Raw genomic sequence first — 24,370 nt, 5'->3', positions numbered from 1 at the left:
AATGTCCAAGCGCTTTGAGTACCCCCGTACGTAGAAAAGCGCTCTCCCATCCAAATACAAAGTATGCCAGTTCATGGATTGGACCGTTCCGGTTCTCCCGCATCGTTTCATTTTCTTTGTTTTTTTAGGCAAACTCCCATCACAAATACATTTTTGAAGCGCCCACACACACATTTCACACGAAATACACACGTGGGATTTTTATATGAAGTCGTCCCATATCAAAAACCCGGGCAACATCATAAAATTGGGAATATGGGGGCGTTCACGTGCAATTTTGGACTGGACACGTGGGAGAATGAGCACAACCCTTGAAGGCGGTGTCATACTCTGTTGTAACTTTTGATTGCTGTGATAAACAACAACAGCAACAACAACAACAACAAAATATTTCCTTTCTGAAACAACGAACCGTTATTGAGACAATCAGGGGTGTCAAAACCCGGGTTGGTGGTGGCCCACATTCGTGCCAACCAGTTTAAGTGAATTGAGCAGTCAATTGGAGGCTGAAAGGAGTCCATTTTGGCTCACCGGGGTCCATTTTGGGTCGTTTCCTATTGCTTTTAAGGGATGTTTATGTTTGTTTGTCAGTTCCCGCTACTTTTTGGGGCATTTCCAAGTGACTTCCTGTTGCTTTTGGGACATTTCAAGGTTCCCAATCAACTCATCGACCGCCATTGGAGGCGCCGTTTGGGGGCGAGAGAACCAATGGAAACGCTGCAAAGTGCAGTTAATCACACAACTCGCAAACATCTACTTTTGCGGCACCCTTGTCAAAAAAAAGAAGAAAATATTTATGTACGTCCAGTACGAAAGTGCCCGTCAGGCAGAATAACCTTACTAGCGGGCCGGATCGGACCACCTGGCGGGCCACTCTTCCGGCCTGCGGGCCGCACCTTTGACACGGCTGCCCCGTGTCGAATCGCTCCATCGGGGCATTTTACGCACTTTTACGCCCGGGGCAGTTTGGACACGCCTCCGCTCCAATTCGGTCCAACGGGATGGCGTTTACGGGGGCCCCCCGGACGGCCTCCCGGAAATTCCCCGCCGCCGTTCCTGGGACGGTTCCCGCCCGGCCGGCCGGCCGCCCGCCCGCCTCAGGACGCGTCGCTCTTGTCGGAGACGTCGGCGTGGTGCGCGGCGCCGGCCCCGTCGTTGGCCAGCAGCGTCCGGCGTCCGTAGTGGTGGTGGTGGTGGTGGTGATGGTGGTGGTGGTGCGCCTTGATGATGGCCGAGTTGTTGTTGTCGTTGAGGATCTGCTTCTGCTTCTGGCGGTTGAGCGACTGCACCAGGCCCAGCACCACGGCGGCCAGCGAGTACTGGCCCGTCATCTTGCGCGGCTGCAGGATGAGCGGGTTGGGCAGCACGCGGCCCGACAGGAAGTGCGTGCGGATCTTGCCCTCCTGCTCGCTGATGCCCTTGACGTAGATCTCGCCGCGGTACTCGAAGGCGAAGCCGCGCTGCTCCAGGATGACGAAGGTCTCCTCGGGGACTTGGATCTTGCCGCTCACGCCCGTGCTGTCCATGCGGCTGGCCAGGTTCACCGTCTTGCCCCAGATGTCGTACTGGGGCTTCTTGGCGCCGATCACGCCCGCCACCACCGAGCCCTGGGCCATGCCTGAGACAATCAATGGCCGCCACCACGGAATTATTATGAGCATCCATTTTGTGGGGAAAAATAATTTTTAAAGCCATGAGTAATACAAGTGATTTTCCAAAAATCTAATATATATATATATATATATATATATATATATATATATATATATATATATATATATAAAACTGCAGTCTAGGGGCCGATTGCGGCCTCCTTGAATGAATTAATGGGAGGATCCATTTTGGAAAAAAAATGTTTTTTAAGCCATAAGTCATAAAAAGAATCCCAAATAAATAAATGTAAAAAAAAACATAATAATAAAATAAATATATACGTTTTTTTGTCACATTCATATAAACCAGGGGTCTCAAACCTGCAGTCCAGGGGCCGATTGCGGCCTTCTATATAATGTTTGCGGCCTTCATTTGACATCTGATTATAGTATTAGAAAAGAAAATAATCAATGGAATTAATTTTTTAGAAGGATATGTTTTAGGATGAAGTTTTTTTTTAAGCTAAGCCACATTTTATTAAATCAAAATATATGTTGTAAAAAATGAAATATTATTATTATTATTATATTTTTTTAAATTTTGTTGCTTGTAGCTATTTTTTAGTTGTAAATACAAAATCAACTTGAATGGAGTGATCATGCCATCCCTCCCAGTCCAAAAAGACGACATCAACGGCAGCCAATGAGTCAACCCCGAATTCCAACCCCCGATTCCGATCCTCCGTTAAAAAAAACCCATCAAATTTCAATACGACGTCTTTTGCTGCCCAAGTTGGGACACCCAAAACGGCAAAAAAAACGTAAAGGCATGGTCGTACCTATTCTCAGTTCAAAGTTGTTGAAGGAGTGTTTGTTGATTTCTCGGATGCTTTCGTTGAGAGCGATGGCAAAGTCGGCCAGCGCGCACAGGTGCCCCCATTTGTCTTCGCCCTGCTGCCGACACACCCGCACAAACACCACGATGACTGCTAGCTAGGAACCGGGAACCGGTGACGGCCGAGGGCCGGCGACAACGTGGACGCTCACCTGCTTCTCGGGCGACAAACCCGACACGGCCATGTACGTGCTGCCGATGGTTTTGATCTTCTCGATATCCTGGAAACGTTCTTCGCCCAGCAACTGCGCGTGCAGAGGTCGAAAAATAGACGGTCGGCCTTCCACTCTGAACGGATCGGACATTTCACCTGGCTCTCACCTCGTCAAAGTCGGCGATGATCTCGTTGAGCAGCCGCAGGCATTCCACGCCCTGGTTGTTCATCTCCGTCTGCGAGTAGAAGTCGGCGAATCCCGGGATGGACGCGAACATCACGCCCACAGAGTCGTACGACTGCGAGTACAATTCCTGCCAGAGAAAAACAACAAAAAGTGCATGAAAGTCATCCCTCGAATATCGCGGTTCATTTTCACCTTTAAAAAAAAAAAATCATTAATAGCAGAAAAAAGTGAATTCGCGATAATCGAGTGAAGACTGTAATTAGAGAATTGACATATAAACATACCTGTCAACCTCTGCCGATAACTGCCCTTACGACTCGTACAGTGTTTGTAAGGTTTTTGGGGGGTTTGTAAGGGGAATCATAATCATTTATAAGGGCAGTTATCGGCAGAGGTTGACAGGTATGTATAGTTGGGTGACCGGATGTTTCGTCGAAACCTTACGTACGACTCGTACGGTGTTATTAAGGTTTTTGGGGGGTTTGTAAGGGGAATCATAATCATTTATAAGGGCAGTTATCGGCAGAGGTTGACAGGTATGAATGATACACCGCTCTGTACAATGAAATGGGTGAAATATCATTCAACAAAGGTGCTCTTAAATTGGTCAAAATGGTTAAAAGTCTGCACTTTGATGGTCAACGTTTTCAATAGGTCCAGAAAAAGTCTTGAATTGGCTCTTGACAGTTGATACCAGGCAGGGGTGACTTTGCAAAGGTGACAAAGGCACATACATAGGTGAAAAAGTTGAATCAACGGGGGTTGGGCCGCTGTAGGTGGGGAGGGAGCAGCTTTTGGTTCAAGACATCCAGCACCGACCGACCGAGCGACCGACCGAGCGACCGAGCTGACAAACTTTGAACCAGCGGGGGTTGGGCTGAAACGAGAAGCACCTGACGCCAATCCACTGATTGCACTCGCAGCACACTAGTATTGTGGAAAGCTTGCTCTTGATGAAAACCTACATTTTGTGGAATAGTTCCATGAAATGCGTCTAATTTTAGTATTACTTTAGTATTATTTTAGTATTACTATTAAACCACTAGTTATGTGTTACTTTGTTGATAGATGGCGAATGAGAAGAAATAAAACATTTTTTCCAATCCAATATCCTGTTTTTGGTGTTTTTTCAGAGGGTTGGAACCAATTCATTTGTTTTTAGTTCATTTCAATGGGAAACGTTCGTTCGAGTTACGAAAAGCTCGACATATGAGCTCAGTCCCGGAACCGCTGGTACCACTGTATATACATCATTGTGGATGGAGCAGGTGCTAAGTTTGCTAGCTTCCGCCACACGGGGGCGCTAAAAGGCCAACACAAAAGACCAGTTTGGATTGATCATTTGTTTTGGTTTAAAAATAATTTGTATACATTTAAGAATGAACTGTAAACAAAAATGAAAACAATCTTGAAATAAACAGAATTTTAGAAATATTTTCATGGAAAATGGAGCTAATAGAACTTCATATGAATATAAATACATACAATTAAAATTAAGAAAAATAAAAAAATACTAACACAATAGCTCAACTATGCAAAACAGTGACTATAATTTTATCAATGAATAAATAATTTTAAATAAACAAAACGTCCTCATTGATTTTGCTTTGGGAGTGATTTTTTTGGACTTTTATAGTGTAAAAACCGTTGCTATGTTTTATGTGGGTTGCTGTTCGGCTCACCTCGTTGTCGCGGTCCTTCTCCAGGAAGTGCCTGGCCACGTGGCTGGGCAGGATGTTCCTCAGCATGTTCTCGTTGTGTTCCCGCAGCTCCTTCATCTCGTTGATTTCCTCTTTGGCCTGAACTCGCCACAGGAAGTCCAGCCGCGCCGTGTACTCCAACTGGGGACCACAATTGAAGTATAAAACCACCATTTAAAAAGATTTTTTTAAAAAAAAGAAGACCGCCAAAAGGCCAGAGTCGAACCTGCTGTCCGTGGTAGAAGACGGCCAGGAGAAACATGGCCATCAGGAGCAGCGACGTCTCCTTGGTGCCTAGAAAGTTCCTGTCAAACGCCACAAAACTTTGTCTCCATGACCCAACAAGCGTTGCCGTGGAAACCACAGCAATGTTTTTTATACTTGAGGAAAAAAAAGCCTATTGAGCTTTTGCTTTGAAAAATACAAGAGCAAAATTGAACGTTGAAGGTCAAAAAAAGACCATAATTGACCCCTAAAAAAGCCCATGGAGCTTTTTGCTTGAAAAAAAATCATTGTATGTTAATAGTGTCGGCAAAAAAATCGAGTCAGAAAAGAAGTGGAATGTTTGCATGCAGAAAATGTTTGAGCGAAAAAGGCCACTGACTGGTTGCGGTGGAGAAGGTCGTAACGCAGGAAGAGCGCGGCGTACAAGGCTTGGGTGAGCAGCGAGTAGACGGCCACCATCAGCAGCAGGACGGCCAACTTCACCAAGGAGTTGAGGCGCAGGAACACGGCGCACGTCACCATGGCCAGGACGCCCGTCAACACAAAGTACTGCCGGAAAAAAACCCGCAAAAAATTAAAAACAAACAAACTAGTTACGTTAGTCAAGGAGGGAACATTATATTGAAAACGAGAACAGATGTCTGATGGCTCCAAGTTAAAATAGTTAGAAGTCTAGGGATGGTCAAAAAAAATGTGTTGCCTCTATTTACATTTTTTTTGCCACTTAGGATTTTCGTGGCTTGATTGGATAACTTTATTCATCCCGTATTCAGGAAATTTCGTTGTCACAGTAGAAAGAGGGTGAGGATGCAAAAATAGGAAAGGCATTTTAGACATAAATAGATAGGTCATAAGTTAGTTAATAAATAAATAAATAAATAAATACATGAATAAATATATAAATAAATAAGCGTGTTGCTGAAATATATGTGTGTGTGTGTGTGTATGTGTATATGTATATGTGTGTATATGTGTATGTGTGTATGTATGTATATATGTATATATATATGTACATATATATATATGTATATATGTATATATGTATATATGTATATATATATATATATATATATATATATATATATATATATATATATATATATGTATATATATGTATATATATGTATATATATGTATATATATATATATATATATATATATATATATATGTATATATATATATATATATATATATATATACACACACATACATATACATACGTATTTACATTCAAGTTCTGCAATCTTTGTCAATGGTCAAAGAGACTACAAATAAATATAAAATAAATCATACTTGAGTATTAGTTGCAGACCTAATCAAACTATGTAAAAAGTATGACTTATAGTTTGAAAAATTCTGTATTTATGAAGCAAAATTTGGAGTAAAGAATATCTACTGCAAGGGTGTCAGACTCGGGTTGGTTCGCGGGCCGCGTTAACGTCAACTCGATTTCATGTGGGCCGGACCATTTTAGATATAATATTTAGATTTTTTAAATTATAAATGAATTAAAAGAACTGGATTAAAAGCCTTGAATATTCCGTTTTTTATAGATCTAAAACAATGTTTATTTTAGTTTTTTTAAATATATTTTTAGATTTTACAACATGATTTTTGAACTAAAAACTAAAAAAAAAGGATTTAAAAAATTACAATTATTGATTTAAAAGGCGGAAAATCAGGAAATTTAATATACATCTATACTCTTCATTTGAAATTGATCCTAAAACAGAAAGTCGGCACTCATCATTGACTTTCCCGGGCCACACAAAATGATGCGGCGGGCCATATTTGGCCCCCGGGCCGCGACTTTAACACCCTTGATCTACTGCGTGCTTAAGTTGTGGTACTCCCGGTTTTGGGCGGCCGGCGTACCTCCGGGTAGAAGCAGATGTCAGCCATGTTTTGGTCCTGGTCTTCTGAGGTGCTGTTCCTCAAGGTGGTGGGCGGGCCCACGTCGCACCACAGCTGACGCCACGGCAACCGGCCAGGCAACAAACAAACGGAGTCAATTCGACGGGACGCGAACGAGTCACGAGCGGACGTCGGTCCACTCACGATGTTGACGGTGGCCGCCAGGAAGTTGATGAAGATGGAGAGGAAGACCAGGACGTTGCGGGCGGCGTAGGTCTCGTTGATCCAGCAGCAGGCCCGGCGTAGGAGGAGCGGCAGACACTTGTAGTCCTCGGCCGTGGTGGCCGCCACCAGCGCCGCGTGCAGCGCGATCAGCGTGGAGAACTGCGCCGCCGCGGCCGCCGGCCTGCCCGCGTCACGGGGAGTCGGCGTCAGGCGACGGCGAGGACGACGGCGTCTCCGGCGAACGTTTCACCTGGCTGACGGCAGCAGACTTTGGATGGTGGTGATGAAGAGGAGCACGATGAAGGCGCAGACCAGGTTGGACTTGAAGACGTCGTCCCTCGTCTGCGAGTACTTGGAAAGAAGGACCAACGGAGACGGTGAGGGAAGGTCGGAGACACTCTGCGGCGTGGGGGCGTGTCAGGAAATGGGGGCGTGTCCAGCGCGTGGTCTATAGCTAGCCGTAGCTAGCGAGTTGGTTTTAGGAGTGCGATGACATAAGACAGCAAGTGACTTTAAAATGATAGCAGAGCATATTTTGGGCACGTATCCATGAGTCTGCCTTGGCCCCGCCCACCAAAAAATTCCAAACAAATCACAGCCGGAATGAACTGCAGATTTTTTGCAGTTAGCTAGCATGCTATCCATAGCCGCGCTTGGTCATTCTGTGAACATTTACTCTGTAGCGCAGCACTAAAAGTGACAAGCGATTCTGGTTGTGACGTCACAACCAGAAAAGTGGGCGTTGTTTTGGGTGGAATCATGATTAAATACATTTTTAAAAAAGACGGACTTGAGTGTCCAACTGGTTTTCTACTTGTTAAAAAAAAACTTTAAACAAGATACGCTTAGGATTCTTTTGCACTCTGCCTAGATCAGACACGCCCCCTTTTTCCAGACACGCCCCCCTGTGTCGCAAGCCCCACAGACAGATAGATACGATTGACAGCTGAGCACAAAAGTGGAGAAACGGGCGGGAGCGGCAAGCAAGCCAGCAAACGGGCGAGCAAACGGGCGAGCAAACGGGCGAGCAAGCGGGCGAGCAAACGGGCGAGCAAGCAGGCGAGCGACCACCTTTCAGCTAAACTACCGGCTTTCCGAATTTCAAAACAAAAGCCCAAATGGATTCATTTTCCGTATCACAAATGTCACGGGGGTGCTGGAGCCTAACCCAGCCGGCAGTATGCGGTTGAAAGCCAATCTCTCTCTTTACATACAATATGTATAGCAAACCCTATTTATGTATTCATATATCAAGACGCATTTTGTTTCTTTTTTTTTCTAAAAAATGAGTCTCAAGAGACAAAAGTTGGGACCCCCCCCGATCCAAGGTTCCAACGAGAACCCCACTACGCGACGATCAATCAAAACGTCGATCAATCTGACTGTGATTTTGGCCATAAAAACGCTCCCAGGTTCAAAATGTACGTTATTGAACGTAGGCAGTGAATGTTTCTGGGGTGGCTTTTAGTCAACTCGAGATGCTTCTTTGGCGAGAGGGAGGAAGGGAAAGGAAAGGAAAAGAAGACGAGGGGACGGATGGGTGAGGTCAAAGCAAGAGAAGAAGAAGAAGAAGGCAACTTGTCTTGGACCCGACCGACCGACCGACTACCTTGCGTTCCAGGCCGGAGTCTTTAAAGATGAGCGAGAACGCTCTGATTCGCTCTCTCCTCAACTTATGGGCAGTCCGCAAGTCGACGGCGCTCTCTATCATCGGCTTGTTAATTTCCTCGGGCCCGCTGTGGACATGCAACGCTTGCGCGAGGTGGTTTGGGAGCAGATTTATCGAATTTCTGGTTAGGGCGGCCAGGGTCTGAAGGGGGCAAGAGAGAACATGCACATACAATGAAGAACCCCGTGCCGGAGCACCCGGAAAGGAGGCCACGCCTGTGCTTGGGCGCGAGAACGGGCCGAAAGGCGCACGATTGGAGAGACGGGCGACCGTGCTGACGGAGGAGCACATGAAAGAGGCTTCAGAACTTCTGTCGGGCTCCTTTCATATGCCCGCCATCCCATTGTGGAGGGAGCGGGGAGGGCGGGGCCTACTATTGAAGACATTCAAAGGCGGCACGACGTTTCCCGATCGTCCTTCCGCCGTGAATTGATCGGCGCGACGCGACCGATCCGTTTGAAGTGGGAAGGAAGGGGCCGTCGTTCGGTCTCGAAAAATAAAACCGTACGAATGAACCCCCGCCGTAGAAACTTTCACTGTGACTTTATCCTTAGTGGACGTCCAATCCATTTCAACTCGGGTTAAAAACAGCATACAGGAATAAACTTTCACCTCAGAAAGTTTCACTCACACACACAAAGAGCGTGCACGGCGATGCCATGGGCGAAACGTGTCGAAGAAAGACCCCGGTTAACCTCCGAGGCCGAGCGGAGCGGTTCCCCGGCGTCCCCGGCGCTCCCCGGCGCCCCCTCCCCCCCGTCGGACTCACGTTGTGCTTTCCCACGATGTTGTCGAAGGGCAGCTCGGGGCTCCACGACGCCTCGTTGAAGGCGGCGGCGCTGGCGCGGCGGTCGGCCGGCCCTCCCGCTTCCTTGACGATGTCCTCGGGGAGCGCCAGCAGGCTGTCCTCGGGCTGCTTGATCAGGTACGTCTCGATGTTGTGCCGCCGCAGGAAGTCGTTGCGGTCGTTGCCGTGGCCCGCCTCCACCTCGTAGTCGCCGTTCAGGCAGTCCAGGGCCGCTTTGGAGATGTGGATGCGCCTGGGACCGAACGGGGACCGTTTTTAACTCCAGTGCGGTGCCGCCTCCTGGTGCTCCGCGGAATGACACCCGGGACAAAGTTGTTTTTTTTGTCGCGCTCACCCGGGAATGCCGCCAGACTCCAGCTTGTTGGCGATGTCCACGTCCCAGGACCAGACGTCGAACTGCCACTTCCTCAGGCCCAGCACGCCGCACAGGACCGAACCCGAGTGGATCCCGATGCGCATGTCGATGTCGTGTTTGGTCCGAGAGCGCACGTATCTGCCGGGGACACGCGATAAAAAGTCAGATGCGGGCGACTCAAAAATGGCAAAATGGCGAGGGAATTTGTTAATTTGAGGGTGAAAAGACCATTTTGAGCAAATAATTGAGGAGCGCTGAATTGGGCCATGACAGGAGATGGATGGAAACTAGCTAGCTAGTTAGCGCATCCATATCTTCAAAGCAGCTAGCTCATTCTTCTTATTGCGACATAAAATAATTGAGGATGACAGAAGATGGATTGAAGTTAGCTAGCTAACTTGCTAGCTAAGATGTGGATGTGCTAATTAGCCAGCTAGCTAGTTAGCACATCCATATTTCCAAAGCAGCTTGCTCATTCTTCTTATCGCGACATAAAATAATTGAGGATGACAGAAGATGGATGGAAACTAACAAAGCTAGCTAGCTAGCTAGCTAGCTAGTTAGCGCATCCACATCTCCAAAGCGGCTAGCTCGTTCTTCTTACATAGAATCATTGTGGATGACAGAAGATGGATTGAAGCTAGCTAGCTAGCACATCCACCTCTCCAAAGCAGCTAGGTAGCTACTTACCTGATGGTTTTGATCATGCTGAGTCCCATCTCCACGCAGCAGTGGGCGTGGTCCTGGCGCGGCTCGGGCAGCCCCGACACGCAGTAGTAGCAATCGCCCAGGATCTTGATGCGCAGACAGTGATGCTCCTGCCATTAAAGCGGCAACGGGAAGGTTGGCGGCGGAAACGGCGGGCGTAGACGGAGGAGGCGGGCTGGCGTCGGCCGGCGCTCACGTGCGCCAGGCGATCAAAACGTGCGAAAAGCTCGTTCAACATCCGCACCAGCTCCTGAGCCGACAGCGTGGTGGACAGGTTGGTGAAGCCCTTGACGTCTGCGAAAAGAATGCTGGATAAAAAGACGGACGGAGAGGTCACTGGGGGCGGGCCCGACCCGGGAAACGCCGACTCCGTCTCGCCGCGCCCTCTCACCTCACGTTCTCGTAGCGGTGGATGTAGATGCGGTGGAACTGGTGCTGCAGGTGCTCGTCCTCCACGTTGGACATGTCGTTGATCATCTCCAGGACCACGAAACGTGGCAGGACCGATAGAACCAGACGTTCCTGGGGGGGAGAAAGGGCGGAGCCCCACACCGGGATTTACGTTTTTTGTCAAATTTTGGACCTTCATCTCAATTTTTTGGCTCAACTTTAAGTTCCGCTTTGCGATCAATTGGGATTTTCATTCTGCTTTAGCCTGTATATTTAAAAGGGAGGCAGCACGGTGGGCACGTGGTTGGCCCGTCGGCCTCGCAGTTCCCAGGTCCGGACTTTGCCGTGTTCTCCCCAGGCTCCTGTGGGTTTTCTCTGGGTGCTCCGGTTTCCTCCCACACATCCCAAAAAGATGCACGCTATGCTACTGCGATGCTAACTTGTAGCTATTTATGAATTGTTTGTCTCTTTGTGCCCTGTGATTGGCTGGCAAACGATTCAGGGTGGCCCCCATAGTTAGCTGGGATAGGCGCCGGCACCCCCCGCGACGAAAACGAGTGAATTTGAACCGGAATTGTCCCCCAAAAATATTGGAGGAATACATAAGGACAAAAATACTACAACAAGTTCAATTAAAGCACTGCTAAAAATGAGGGGAAAAAATCATAGAAAATAAAAGTAAACGACCGTTCATTGCTAGACATCATTGGAAGTTGTAAAAAATGTAAAAAAAAATGTTTCAGTGGTGCTAGACGTCCATTTTGCTTTTTGGTTTGTTTTGATTTTTGGGTGTTTTTTAGGCCTTCTGACCTGTCTCTGGTTCTCCGTCTCCAGACGCAACCTGGCCTCGATGCAACGGCGCGTCTCCAAGAAGGCCTGGCGCTGGGCGCGGTCCGACAGGTAGTTGATGAAGATGCCCGCCGTGTTCATGCACGTGAACAGGACCGTTTGGGCCGCCACCTGACAAATCAAAAGGTCACGCAAACCATTAAAAAGGTCACGCAAACCATTAGACTGTGCTTGAAAATTTCTCTGAAGCCATGATGTAACAAAATGCAACCATAACACACACAAAAACACCCCAGGGTCATTAACAAGGTGGGCAAGTGCGGGCAAGTCAGTTTTCCCGATGCTACGTTAATTAATTTAAAAATAAAATCAATGGTAACTCAGTTTTAAATTCCTCAGATGGATCAAAATGAAGAAAATGTGACCCAAAATATGCAGAAAATGACTCAGAAATGGTGGAAAAATCCAAAAATGACAAAAATCCACTTAAAGTGACCAAGAAATCCCCTCAAATCAACAAAAAATTTACCAAATTTTATGGAACGTAAACTGAAAATAGATATTGATAAAAAAGTCAACATTCTAAAACTGATTTAGAAATATTAAAAGCACACCGATTATGAATGACAATTCAAACACCTACGTAAATGTAAGGTAAAAAAAAATTCAGCTCCTTTTGTAACACTGTCCACTAGGCGGTGCTAAAGATGACCCAAAAAGTGATTCTGACAGTTATTTAAATGTACAGGAAGTGACATATAAATGTCCCAAAATGTACATAAAGCGACCTAAATTCAACAAGAATTATAAATACCCTAAAACTGAAAAGTCACACACGTTTTCATTCATAAGCTGCATAATAATAAAAAAATCATAACCTAAATTCCCTCTGAATTCTCATCTTCCAGCTCCATCAACGGTGCTAGACGTCCAATTTATTTGAAAATGACCGGCCAATGAACACCCTTCCCAGTTCAAATGGATTGGACGTCTGAGGCTGTCAATCAAAACCAATGAATTCACGAGTGCCTCGTGCACGCTCAAATTTTAGCAATATTTTTTGAAAAGTCCGTAAAATACGGTATTTTTTCCATGTACGATTTTCTTGCAAAATTCCAGTTTTAAGGACCTTATGTGCATTTTTGGTTTCCTGGCTCAACGTGTCCGCCTACTTTGGGTTATTGGCAAAGTCTCCCGGGCCGCCAGCCGCCAGATGTCAGAGGCCATTCAATTAATGGACCGCGCCCCCGAAAAGGTCCCGGCGGTCCCCAGCGGCCCCCGCCGACTCTCCCCGGGTCCCGCCGAGAAACAAATTAAAAAGCGTTTTGTTATTTTGGAGGCAGCCACCGAGTCCCCCCTGAGGGCAAAACAAACATGCTACATGGAAAACAAGCTAATAATAGCCACGTTGCTAACATGACGCGCTCGTCGGGGTCACCACGGGATTTTTGGGGGACAAAGAGCCGCTACTTTTTTTACGCGTTTCCAGCATCGCGGTTTACCGTATTTTCACGACTATACGGCGCATCGCATTTAAAGGCGCAGTGTCAGTAACGAGTGCTATTTCTGTATTTGGCACAAACAAAGGACGCACCGTTTTTAAAGACGCAGTGTCAAAAGACGAGTCGGGGGCTGCTTGCCGTAGTTGTGAGAGCTGTAGAGGATGGTGTACCCTATCCACTCATATATTTGATTTTATCGTGATAACAATTTTAGCATTGGTCCATATATAAGGCGCACTGGATTATAAGGCGCCCTGTCTATTTTGGAGAAAATTGAAGACTGTTAAGTGCGCCTTATAGTCGTGAAAATACGGTATATATTTCGCCGCGGCTCGTATGCGGACGTTCAAAAAAGTTTGGGATAGGCTCCAGCACTGCTCGCGACCCTTGTGAAGACAAGTGGTTCAGAAAATGAATGCATTTTTAAAGGTATTTAGGTTTTTTTTCCACATTTTTATTCATTTTCTTCATATCATCAATTGTTTTCATTAGCATTTTAAAAATAGATCTAAGAAAAACTAAATAAATCAAGCATACAAGTCCAATAAAATAGGCTCAAGGTATCAAACCATCGTTACGACTCCCGAGTGAACCGGTCGGGCGCCACGACGGACGGCTATAAATGTCCAATGGCAGTCCGCCAAGGAAGTAAGTCGCCTGTTGTATTATTTAGACGGACGCCTCCGCCGCAATTCTTTCTTTCTTTCTCACGTTTTCATCCGGGACGATCCGGAGCACATTGCCATGGCAACGGCGCCCGCACGGGCACGCGCATTGGCGCGCGCCAACGCCACGACTCCTCCGCCTGGCGACGATGCTCACGTCGCGAGGAATGTTCTTCAAAGCGGGCCACTTTTGAAAAAAAAACGCCGAGCCCGCAGATCGTGACTCACGCTGACGCCAGCGCACGCTAAAGATGCTAAGTGTTTGTTTTGGAGCCAGAGGCGGAGTCCGCATGACGGGGAAGCGACCCGCATCCCCCCCACAAAACCCTATGAAGCGTTCATCCGATGTCCACTTCACGTTCCCAAATAGCCATCGAGTCAACGTTCTAACTTTGCGTATAAATATATCCGTCGGCAAAGCGTATTAGGAATGGCGCCGTTCACTCGCTACCCTGAAGGTCACACTGTCAACCCTGTTAAAGTCCGGCCCTGGTTTTGCCCAACATAATCTACATGGCGACACAGTGGGCGAGTGGTCGGCGTGTCGGGCCCGCAGCTCTGGGGTCGAGGGTTCGATCCCAGGTGGAGGAGTTTGCCTGGTTTTATCCCCAAAACATGCTAGGCTAGCTGGTGGAACACTCTAAATTGCCTAATTTGGCCACCTATTCCTCCGCCTGCTGCCCGAACTTAGCTGGGATAGGCTCCGGCACCCCTTGCGACCCTCACGAGGATAAGCGACACAGAAAATGAATAAAGGAATAACCGCCATGTAAGAAACGAGAGGTTGGAGGGGTTTTTGACCCACTTTTGTGTGAATTCTTTAGCAGCGGCTAATGCTATTTTTTGTTAGCAGCTTCCGTAACGTAGCTTATTAGCTTTAGCCTCAGTACGAAGTATTTTCAAAACATTTCATGCACATTTTTTTTAGCATTTTTTTTTAATCATCCGCTTTGATTGACGGACAGCGCTGAAAAACCAACATTTTACGGTCGGCCCTCCCGTTTGAAGTGAATTGGACGCCCACGGCCTGGCGAGGAGTTTAACGGTACGGCGTGGGTCGTGGAAAGATAATTGATTCTCTGATGGTTTTGGAAGAAACGCCAGCGCTGATTTTTTGGCTTCCCGTTTGGAGGTCATCACGCCACCCGCGACTCCAAAGTCGGCCGAGCTGCCAAAAGGCGCCGCTTTCGGCGTGGCGGCGGCGGGCGGCGGCGGCGGGCGGCGGCAGCAGGCGACGCCCACGGAGGCAAGCTGCCACGCGGCGTGGCTTGGGGCCGAGCGCTCGCTCGCTCGCTCGCTCGCTCGCCCAATATGTTGCTTGACAGATGGACGCTTTGTGATCGGAACGAACGTCTTGGTGGCTTGACGTTTTTTTCTTACTTTCTGTTTGTCTCCCTGCACATTGTTTACATTTTCACTTTTGTTTGTGTCCCAATACTTTTGGTTTACATTTTTTACTTGATATTTGTATCCCAATACATTTGTCAACATTTTTAAACCTTGCTGTTTGGCTCTGTAGACTTTTGTTGACATTTTTTTGTCCGCGTACTTTGTATTCTAATCATTAAATTGACATTTTCGACACTTTCTGATTGTTGCGCAATACTTTTGTTGACATATTTTATGCTTGCAACTCTTTGGTCCATATCGTATTTTCTGAACTATAAGTTGCACCTTTTTTCCCCATAGTTTGGCCATAGTTTTATTTTTCCCACTCACCAACTTTTCATGTTTTTTAGGCTAAAGTTATCAGAAAAGACTAATATTTTAAATGAATAGTTGCCTAATTATGAAGTCATATATTGTACAACACTCAAATCCTAATCTGATGACAATCAAGTCATTTTCTTTGTTTATTTTTACGTTATGCGAAGTTGTTCGGTTTCACGGACTTGGACTCTGGTCCACATTACGTTTGCGCCAACGCAAAACTGCTTTTAGGAGATTGAAGACAAAAAAAATCCTAATATTAGGACATTATAGTTGTTTGTATGTTACAAGAAGCGGACATTGTCTGGTTTCAATTTACAAATATGACATGCCGCAAAAAAAAAAAAAAAACAGCTTGAGCTCCAACTTCCAAGAAAAGCTTCTGATGTCGCTTGTTTCCCGTTGCATGATGGGAGTTGTTTTTTTTCCCCAGCTGTCTCGGAATCAATTTCCCTTTCCCCGGACCGCCGGCTCCCACCAGGACGCACGTAAACACGTTACCCCGCCGTTAGCTTCTTCGGCATCCCCGAGGAGGCGTCGGCGGCGGCGTTAAAAATGCGCTGGCCGGCTCCCGGGGGACCCCGCGGCGCCGGCCGGCTGCCCGGCCGAGAGCGGTAATAGCAAAGCGGCAGACGCCCAAACCCCCCCCCCCCCCTCCATTAATGGACTGTATTCTGCGCCTTTTAGCGGCCTTTGGAGAGCCTCTTCCGATAAACATTTGTTCCCGCCCGCCTTTCAGGGCCAAAGAAAATCGACAACCGGGACAAGGCGAGCGCAAGACAAAGGCTAGACGTGAAATGAAAAACTCTCCCATGAGTTGATGGTATTGGACGTCTACCGCCGTCAATGGCACGAAGTCAACTCACTAAGCAAAGGCATCCAAAACCTTCTGACTCTCTCTACCAGTCTTAATGAATGCTTCACCGATATCAATACGTGGCAGACGATGCCAATTCTACGTTTAGTTTTATGATATATTTTACACACATTATTATATGATATAATATAGTAGATGATTGGATTGGATTGGATAACTTTATTCATCCCGTATTCGGGAAATTTGGTTGTCACAGTAGCAAGAGGGTGAGGATGCAGACACAGGAAAGGCATTTTGGATATAAATAGATAGGTAAAAAGTAGGTTAATAAATAAATACATGAATAAATATATAAATAAATAAGCGATATAAATAATATTATAGTAAATGGCCACAAATTCATCCTTGGAATGTGAATTCATGCAGGGGTGTCAGACTCGGGTTGGTTGGCGGGCCGCTTTAACGTCAACTTGATCTCACGTGGGCCGGACCATTTTAGATATATTATTTAGATTTTTTTTAAATAAATGGATTAGAAGAACTGGATTAAAATCCCTGAATATTTAGTTTTTTATAGATCCAAAACAATGTTTATTTAAGCTTTTTTAATATATTTTTAGATTTTACAAAATGATTTTTGAACCAAAAACACAGAAAAAATGGATTAAAAAATGACAATGATTGATTTAAAATGGGGAAGATCAGGACATTTAATATACATCCATACTCTTCATTTGAATTTGATCCTAAAACAGAAAGTCACCACTCATGATTGACTTTCCCGGGCCACACAAAATGATGCGGCGGGCCAGATTGGGCCCCCGGGCCGCCACTTTGATACATGTGAATTAATGACTATCACGGCTGGGTTGTATCCTGCTTAACAGATTGGCATCTTTGCTAGGCGTCCAATCAATTTAAAGTGGGAGGGTTGGCAGCAAAAGAACGGAACAGTGTCCAGAGAGTCAAGAGGATTGGTCGCCTGCCCCTGATAAAGTCGACGGGCCAAACCCTCGTTTTGGGTATTATGTCATTTCATAAACGGAAGTCATAAGCATCCATTTTTCAAGCGATTTTCAAAGACGATGGGTGGTTGCCAAAGACGGCAATGGACGTCCAATCCCTTTAAAGTGTCAAATTCCCCCTTCAAACATCCTTCCATGAGAAAAGCGCTGAAGCGGAAAGTGTCCAAATTGAAAAGGGAGAGAGGCACTGATCCATCATTGAGGATTACCTTACGCACACGCTGAGGTCAAGCACTGTGAGGGTGCTTTAGTTGAGGGGAAAAAAACACACAGAAAGGGGGGAGATAGCTTTTCAACTAAAAAGCCTCTCGAAATGAAGAAGACGACGCGACGGACGAAGAGCCCCCCCCCCCCAGACACACACACGTGGGCCCCCCCCAAACGAGGTGTCCGCATGTGGCGCAACAGCGCGCAGATGTTAGCCTGGCGCGGACGGCGACCTGCTGTTTTTCCGCATTTCAAAGAGATAAAGGTAATCCCGCCGTAATCTCATTAAACGCTGACCCGGACGGGCGCTATGAATAGATTACCGCTGGGAGATAATCCCGCTTGAAATCACGCCGCCAGAAGCCAGAAGCCAGAAGCACGCCGCCGCTGGCACCGCCACCGTCATCGCCATCGCCATCGTCGCCACCCACAAGACGCGTGGCGGAATGGCTGGCCTACGGTTGGCAATGGACGACGCTAGCTTGCCTTGGCTTTGAATATCAAAGCGCTTTGGCTGGATTAGCAAAGAAAACGGCTAGCAAAGACAACTAATCCTCCAGTTCTGGGGTGTCTAAACTATGGCCCGCAGCCAATGTGTGTAAATATCATGAAAGATGGCCGGCGCAAGAACCTGGCGTCCCACCTAGAATCGACTGCGCTTGCCATCTTCAACACCAGATGGAGCTAGTCTAAACTTGACAAATCAATGTCAAGTCAATGGAATCAATCCACAATTTCAGAATCCACAAACACACCCAGGACTTAGCGATCCGTTAGGTTTTAGCTTTTTAATTTTTTTTTTTATTTTACAAAATGATTTTTGAACTGAAATGACAATGATTGATTTAAAAGGGGGAAAATCAGGAAATTTAATATACATCTATACTCTTCATTTGAATTTGATCCTAAAACAGAAAGTCGCCACTCATCATTGACTTTTTCAGGCCGCACAAAATGAATGGGCGGGCCAGATTTGGCCACCGGGCCGCCACTTTGACACCTGAACACATTTCTAGCGAGCCGTCGTGGTAAATACTTTCCCGCCGACCCTTCCCACTCCAAATGGATTGGACGTCGGTCTGCGTCCGCTCTTAGTTCTTTCCGGCGGTGGTTTTTCAGCCACCGACGAGAACGGACGTTAATGAACATTTCCAAGCCTTCGATCGGCATTAGCGCGGCGGATTCATCAACGTAATAACAAAAGATTGGCGGCCGGCGGGATTATTTCCCCGCGGCCGAGGCTGACTAAAAGCATTTTTTTTTGGCCCCCCGTGGCCATTTTTGTCGGCGAGGTCACGGCACAGACGCTAAAAGCCTCATCAAACATTTAGCGCGGATGAGCGGCGGCGGCGCCCGATTCCCGCCACGTCTCAATGACGAGTGGAGGTTAAATATCAGCCAGGTGTCGGGCGACGCCTCGGGAACGCCGCCGCCTTTTATCCGTCGTCGGAGGACTTTCCGAGGAAGGAAAGCAAACGGAATCAAAACAAAACGGGCAATTAGCCTAGCTTCGGGGGGCCCAATTGTCCAAATTTCCAGGCGGAAAAAAATGGCAGCTTGTGGGAAAATAGTGGTCTTTTTGGGCAAGGCTGTCGTCTCTTTCAGATTTATTTCTTGATCGCCACTAAATCGACTAGTTTACTGGAATCGTGGCCGGATGTTTACGTTTTGCGTAGGTTTGTCTATTGAGAAAACCTGCTTAAAACCGTGACCGGATGATTCGCCGAAAGACGTTTCGCCGACGGACGTTTGACAGACGGACAGGTCGCCGAATGGACGTTTCGGCTGGATTTTCAAAATCTCTTGGACAGGTTTGTCTAGCTAGAAAACCTGCTTAAAGGAGACCAGAGGGGCACTTTGAAGCAAAATGGCTGACTTCCTGTGCTGTTTTAGGCATTGTTCCTTGAGACTTTTTTGTAGATCACCACTAAATAGAGTAGTCTGCCAAATTTCATGTGGCTAAATCAAAGTGTCATCAGGGGCTGGATTTTTCAAATCTCTTGGACAGGTTTGTCTATCTTGAAAACCTGGTTTAAAGAGAACAGAGTATCACTTTGGGGCAAAATGGCTGACTTTCTGTGTCCTTTTAGGCATGGGTCCTTGAGACTTTTTTGTAGACCACCACTAAATAGACAAGTCTACCAAGTTTCATGTGGCTCAGTCGAACTGGCTTGGGGGGCTGGATTATTCAAATCTCTTGGACAGGTTTGTCTATCTAGAAAACCTGCTTAAAAGAGACCAGAGGGGCACTTTGAAGCAAAATGGCTGACTTCCTGTGCTGTTTTAGGCATGGGTCCTTGAGACTTTTTTGTAGATCACCACTAAATAGAGTAGTCTGCCAAATTTCATGTTGCTAAATTAAAGTGTCTTCAGGGGCTGGATTTTCAAAATCTCTTGGACAGGTTTGTCTATCTTGAAAACCTGGTTTAAAGAGACCAGAGTGGCACTTTAGAGCAAAGTGGCTTCGGGGGCTGGATTTTCAAAATCTCTTGGACATGTCATCTTTCAAGACAACCTAGAGAAGAGGCCAGAGTGGCCACTTTGGAGCAAAATGGCTGACTTCCTGTGCCGTTTTCGGCATGGCTCCTTGAGCCTTTTTTTGTAGGTCGCCGCTAAATAGACAAGTGTGCCAAGTTTCATGTGGCTCAGTCGAACTGGCTTTTAGGGCTGGATTTTCCAAATCCCTCTCGGACAGGTTTGTGAAAACAAAACTTGTAATAAAACCGTGCCAGCGTGGTCACTTTGACCATAAATGAGCCACTTCCCGTGTCTTTGACTCCAAGAGACTCAGGTGACCCTGACACACATGCAAAAATAGGTTTTCAGAACATCCAAAAGGTGAACACATGTGGTCACGTAACACCAGCCAACAAAGCCTGCGCCATCACTCTCTTAAGTCATTGACTAAAATAAAAAAATAAAAAACATTTCCTTTTTAAAAGAATTGTTTTTGCACTAGCGACAAACCAGTTTTAACGGTACACGGTCGATTGGTCGCCGGTCTTTTGGTCGCCGATCTTTTGGTTGCCGGTCTTTTGGTTGCCGGTCTTTTGGTCGCCCGGAAGCTAAGTGATAATTACCATTTAAATCATTGCTCAAATTCCCTAAATACAAACTGCGAATGACTATTTAGTCATACCGGTCGATTGGTCGCCGATCTTTTGGTCGCCCAGAAGGTTATTGATAATTACCATTGAAATGGTTGCTCAAATTCCCTAAATATAAAGTGCGAATGACTATTTAGTCATACTTAATGCCCTAATCATTATTAGGCTAAAGAAAAGCTCCTAAATTTCCCGGACTTTTATTGTTTTTTGTTGGAGAACTTGTTCTTGACCCTGACTGACATCGCTTCTTAAAGGGACAGCGCATGTACATACAAACTCTTCTACACTCACACTTGGGCTCAGTGAAACTGCTCATGGCCATTGCTGCCTTTTATTCATGCGTACACCGTGTTGTTTTACCTTGTTTTGGCGCCGGTCTTTTGGTCGCCCGTTGTCGCGGTCGGAGCAACCAAAAGACCGGCGACCAATCGACCGCACACAGAAAGTAAGCAAACCCGTCAACCGGTCTTCTAACAGCTTGGACGTCATTTTACAAAAAAAAGTTTCACGTTTCAAAATGGGAGCCGCCCCATATGGGCCACGACGTCAACGGCTTTCGCGCACGTCTTTTTCTCCTCGCCGGCTCACTTGGCTTTGCTCACGGGGCTTTTCCGACCATTATCGCGTCGATAGCGCTTTCCATCTCGCTCTGGCGCACGCCCGCGTCTTCCCACACAAATCCCGAGCCGCGGCGCCGTCGATTAACCGCCGTTGCCGCCGCCGCCGCCGCTTCCCTTTTTCAAGGTCAAACTGGGCTTACCTGAAGCGCCGGCTGCGGCGCCGAGATAAAGCGTCGGCAAAACGGGGGGTAAACGGGGGCAAGTGGGCGAGTCGCGGTGTGAAAAATTGGAAGCGCCCCCGACGCGCAAAAAATGCCGGCGTGGCTTTGTGGGGCGCACAAAAGCGCCGGCGGCCCCCGGTGACCCGCTTTCTTTCGCAAATGCGTGGATGCCTTGTATCAGGGGGGTCCGATTTACGGTCCGCGGGCCAATGGTGCCCCACTTTTGGATTGGCTAGCGGCTAAGGAGGGAAATGTCGTGGAATATGGCGAGCGCAAGAAGCTGGAATTCAGCCTATGTTGCAATTCTCGGCTTTAAGACTAGGTGGAGCTAAAATAGTAGAATTTCATGACCTAGTTTCACGTACATGAAATTGTATAATAATAATAATTTAACGTGATATATTGGGCTATCTTGATTGGGATGTTTTTCATGCAAATGTTGCTTCAGTGGTGTAAATATAACGTAGAAATATGCAGTGTGTGTGTGTGTGTGTGTGTGTGTGCACATATACACATTTGTCAGAATGATCGTGTTTCACTGAGTTCATAATCAAAAATAAAAATTAATAAATACCCAATGGGGAGCCATCAGTTGGGGAAAAAAACTAAATGATTTGGAAAAATGATTTCATGAAAATGAAATGGGAGAATGCAGCTAAAAATAAGGAGTTCATGTATGAAATGAAATAAAAACGCCATATTAAAGATTGAAAGAAAAAGTACTTTTTGGGGGTGAAAATGCGCAATTCGTCACGCATTGAAAAATCACGTCATCAGAAATTACAGATCAGATTACTGCATTTTCGGACGATTGGAATCGAAAAAAAATAAGATTGGAGTTTATTTATTGATTTCTTTTTAATTATGAACTCATTGACTGCCGATGATAGACGATTAATCCATTCAAAATCCATCTAGCGGTACGAAAAGGAATTGCACCTCTAGTGTAATTTGCTTGGATTCAACTTTTTCCAGGCCGGTCCTCCCTACTGTTGACCTTTAACCTTTAGCAATTTTTCTCTTCATATGACATATTTGTATGATCATGAATAAATGGATAAACGAATACAATAGTAAGTCATCAAATGTAAAATGGTACAAAAGACAAATTGATGCCATATATATGTACATTTATATAAATATATACATATATATAAATATATACATATATATACATATATATGTATATATATATGTATATGTGTGTATATATATATACACACTTCAGAGACACGCTTATTTATTTATATATTTATTCATGTATTTATTTATGAACTTACTTATTACCTATCTATTTATGTCTAAAATGTCTTTTTCTGTGTCTGTATTCTCACCCTCTTGCTACTGCGACAACGAAATTTCCCGAATACGGGATGAATAAAGTTATCCAATCCAATCCAATCCAAGTGTATTTTTGTTTTGTTTTGCACGCCATTGCGCACGTCAATGATGACGTCCAATTCATTTGAACCGGGAGGATTGGTCGGGAAGTCTAATCTGAACGTTTGGCGCCGTCGATGGCGCTTGGTAAAAATAAAATTTATAACAAAGCAATGGACTCACCTGGTTGGCGGAGAGTGGCGGGCGGCGGGCGAGCAGAAGCCTGACGCTCAGGTGAAGGGCGGAGGCCAAGAGTCCCGCCAAGATGGCCCAGGCTAGGGGCAGCGGCAGCATGCCGTAGGTGGCGAAGAGCGCAAAGAGCACGTAGCCGGCGCCGTCGCCGTCGCCCTGTCCCAGCAGGCCGTAGCCCAGGCCGGCGGCCAGGATCTGCGCGGCCATGGCCGCCCAGGTGACGGCGCCGCCGTAGCGCAGGTAGCCGTGCGAGGCGGCGTCCTTGCGCGCCGCCACCAGGGCGCACACAAGCACCTCCACGCCGGCCAATAAGCCCAGCAGCGCGCCCTCCACCGGATCCACCGGCGCCGGCGCGGCGGCCAGGTGCAGCGCCAGCAGCGTCAGCTTGGCCACCAGGTCCAGGATGTTGGTGACCGCCACCGACTTGCGGCGCTGGCCCAGGAAGTAGCGTTGGTACAGGCGCTCCAGCTCGCGCGACTTGAAGGCGTTGCGCAGCGTGGGGAAGATCACGCCGCGGTATGCGTAGCCCCGGTTCAGGAAGAAGTCCGAGTTGGCCGGCGCGCAGGGGTCCAGCTGGAGGAAGCCCAGCTCGCCGTCTCCGGCGTTGGCGCCGTCGCCGCGCTCGGGGAAGACCTTGGTGCCGCCGTTGTTGTGCGTCGCCGCCGTGGCGTTCGCCGTCGTCGCCGCCGCCGAGGACGAGCGCTTGCGCGGCCGCTCGCCTCGGCTCTGGCTCTCGCCGTCGGGCTCGCCGCCCTGGTGGTGGATGAAGCGCTGCTCGGTGATGTGGCGCACGGCGTTCTGCCACAGCAGGCGCTTGCCTCCGCTGCCGCTGGGCTCCTCGCCGGCGCTCGAGCAGCGCACCTCGGACAGCTCCATGCCGTCTCCTGGCAGTTACCTCGCCGCGTGGCGTGCGCGCCGGTGGTGGCGGCGGCGGCGTGAAAGCGGGGGCGCGGGGCCGGGACGCTGCTGCTGCTGCTGCTGCTGAAGCTGAAGCTGATGTTGCTGATCCTGATGCTGATGCTGCTGGTGCTGGCGGCGGGCGCGGCGCGAGGCGGCTGCGCGGGGGGAGATCCTCGTCATCGTCCTCCTCACCCCCGTCCTCCTCCTCATCATCGTCCTCGTCACGCGAGGAGACGGCTCGTAAATCTGCCGCACCGGAGCGAGAAACGTGGATTAGCCGCGCGGATTAGCGTCCGCGCGCCCTCCTAAAAAAAACGCGCCGTCCGAGCGAGCGATGGTCCCTGCCCGCGCGCCAGCCACCCGACGGCGTCTCGCCTCGCTCCTCCTCGCCAGGGACGCAACACCTGGTGGAGGGAGGGAGGGAGGGAAGGAAGAAGGGGGAGGGGCGGCGGCGGCATCCGCCGCGATCCCTTCTTATTGCCTCGGCGAAAAGGGGGACAAACGTTAGCCTCCTTTTTTCTTTCCTCGCTTC

At 47.5% G+C, this 24,370-nt stretch overlaps 1 protein-coding gene across 3 annotated transcripts; it reads right to left on the bottom strand.

Moving 5' to 3' along the window:
• Window positions 1–298: 298 nt before the first annotated feature.
• On the bottom strand, window positions 299–24,370 carry adcy8 (adenylate cyclase 8 (brain)). Of its 3 annotated transcripts, XM_077614505.1 has the most exons (18): window positions 22,930–24,369; window positions 11,574–11,723; window positions 10,765–10,895; window positions 10,570–10,681; window positions 10,356–10,483; window positions 9,645–9,803; window positions 9,272–9,542; window positions 8,443–8,643; window positions 7,084–7,184; window positions 6,813–7,014; window positions 6,630–6,722; window positions 5,133–5,302; window positions 4,755–4,833; window positions 4,511–4,669; window positions 2,809–2,955; window positions 2,640–2,732; window positions 2,432–2,546; window positions 299–1,618 (listed from the first exon to the last, which is right to left on the bottom strand). In XM_077614505.1, the coding sequence occupies exons 1-18, from the start codon at window positions 23,812–23,814 to the stop codon at window positions 1,098–1,100; spliced, it is 3,717 nt and encodes a 1,238-aa protein (XP_077470631.1). In that variant the 5' UTR covers window positions 23,815–24,369; the 3' UTR covers window positions 299–1,097. The 3 variants fall into 3 exon arrangements, with proteins under 3 accessions (XP_077470631.1, XP_077470629.1, XP_077470630.1); XM_077614503.1 differs by having other exon boundaries at window positions 6,630–7,014; window positions 22,930–24,370; XM_077614504.1 differs by having other exon boundaries at window positions 2,432–2,543; window positions 6,630–7,014; window positions 22,930–24,370.

The sequence above is a fragment of the Stigmatopora argus genome, chromosome 12, assembly GCF_051989625.1.
Source record: "Stigmatopora argus isolate UIUO_Sarg chromosome 12, RoL_Sarg_1.0, whole genome shotgun sequence".
NCBI classification, from domain to species: Eukaryota; Metazoa; Chordata; class Actinopteri; order Syngnathiformes; family Syngnathidae; genus Stigmatopora; species Stigmatopora argus.
Note: the sequence above shows the minus strand (reverse complement) of the source record. Positions and strands in the feature narration are given on the sequence as shown.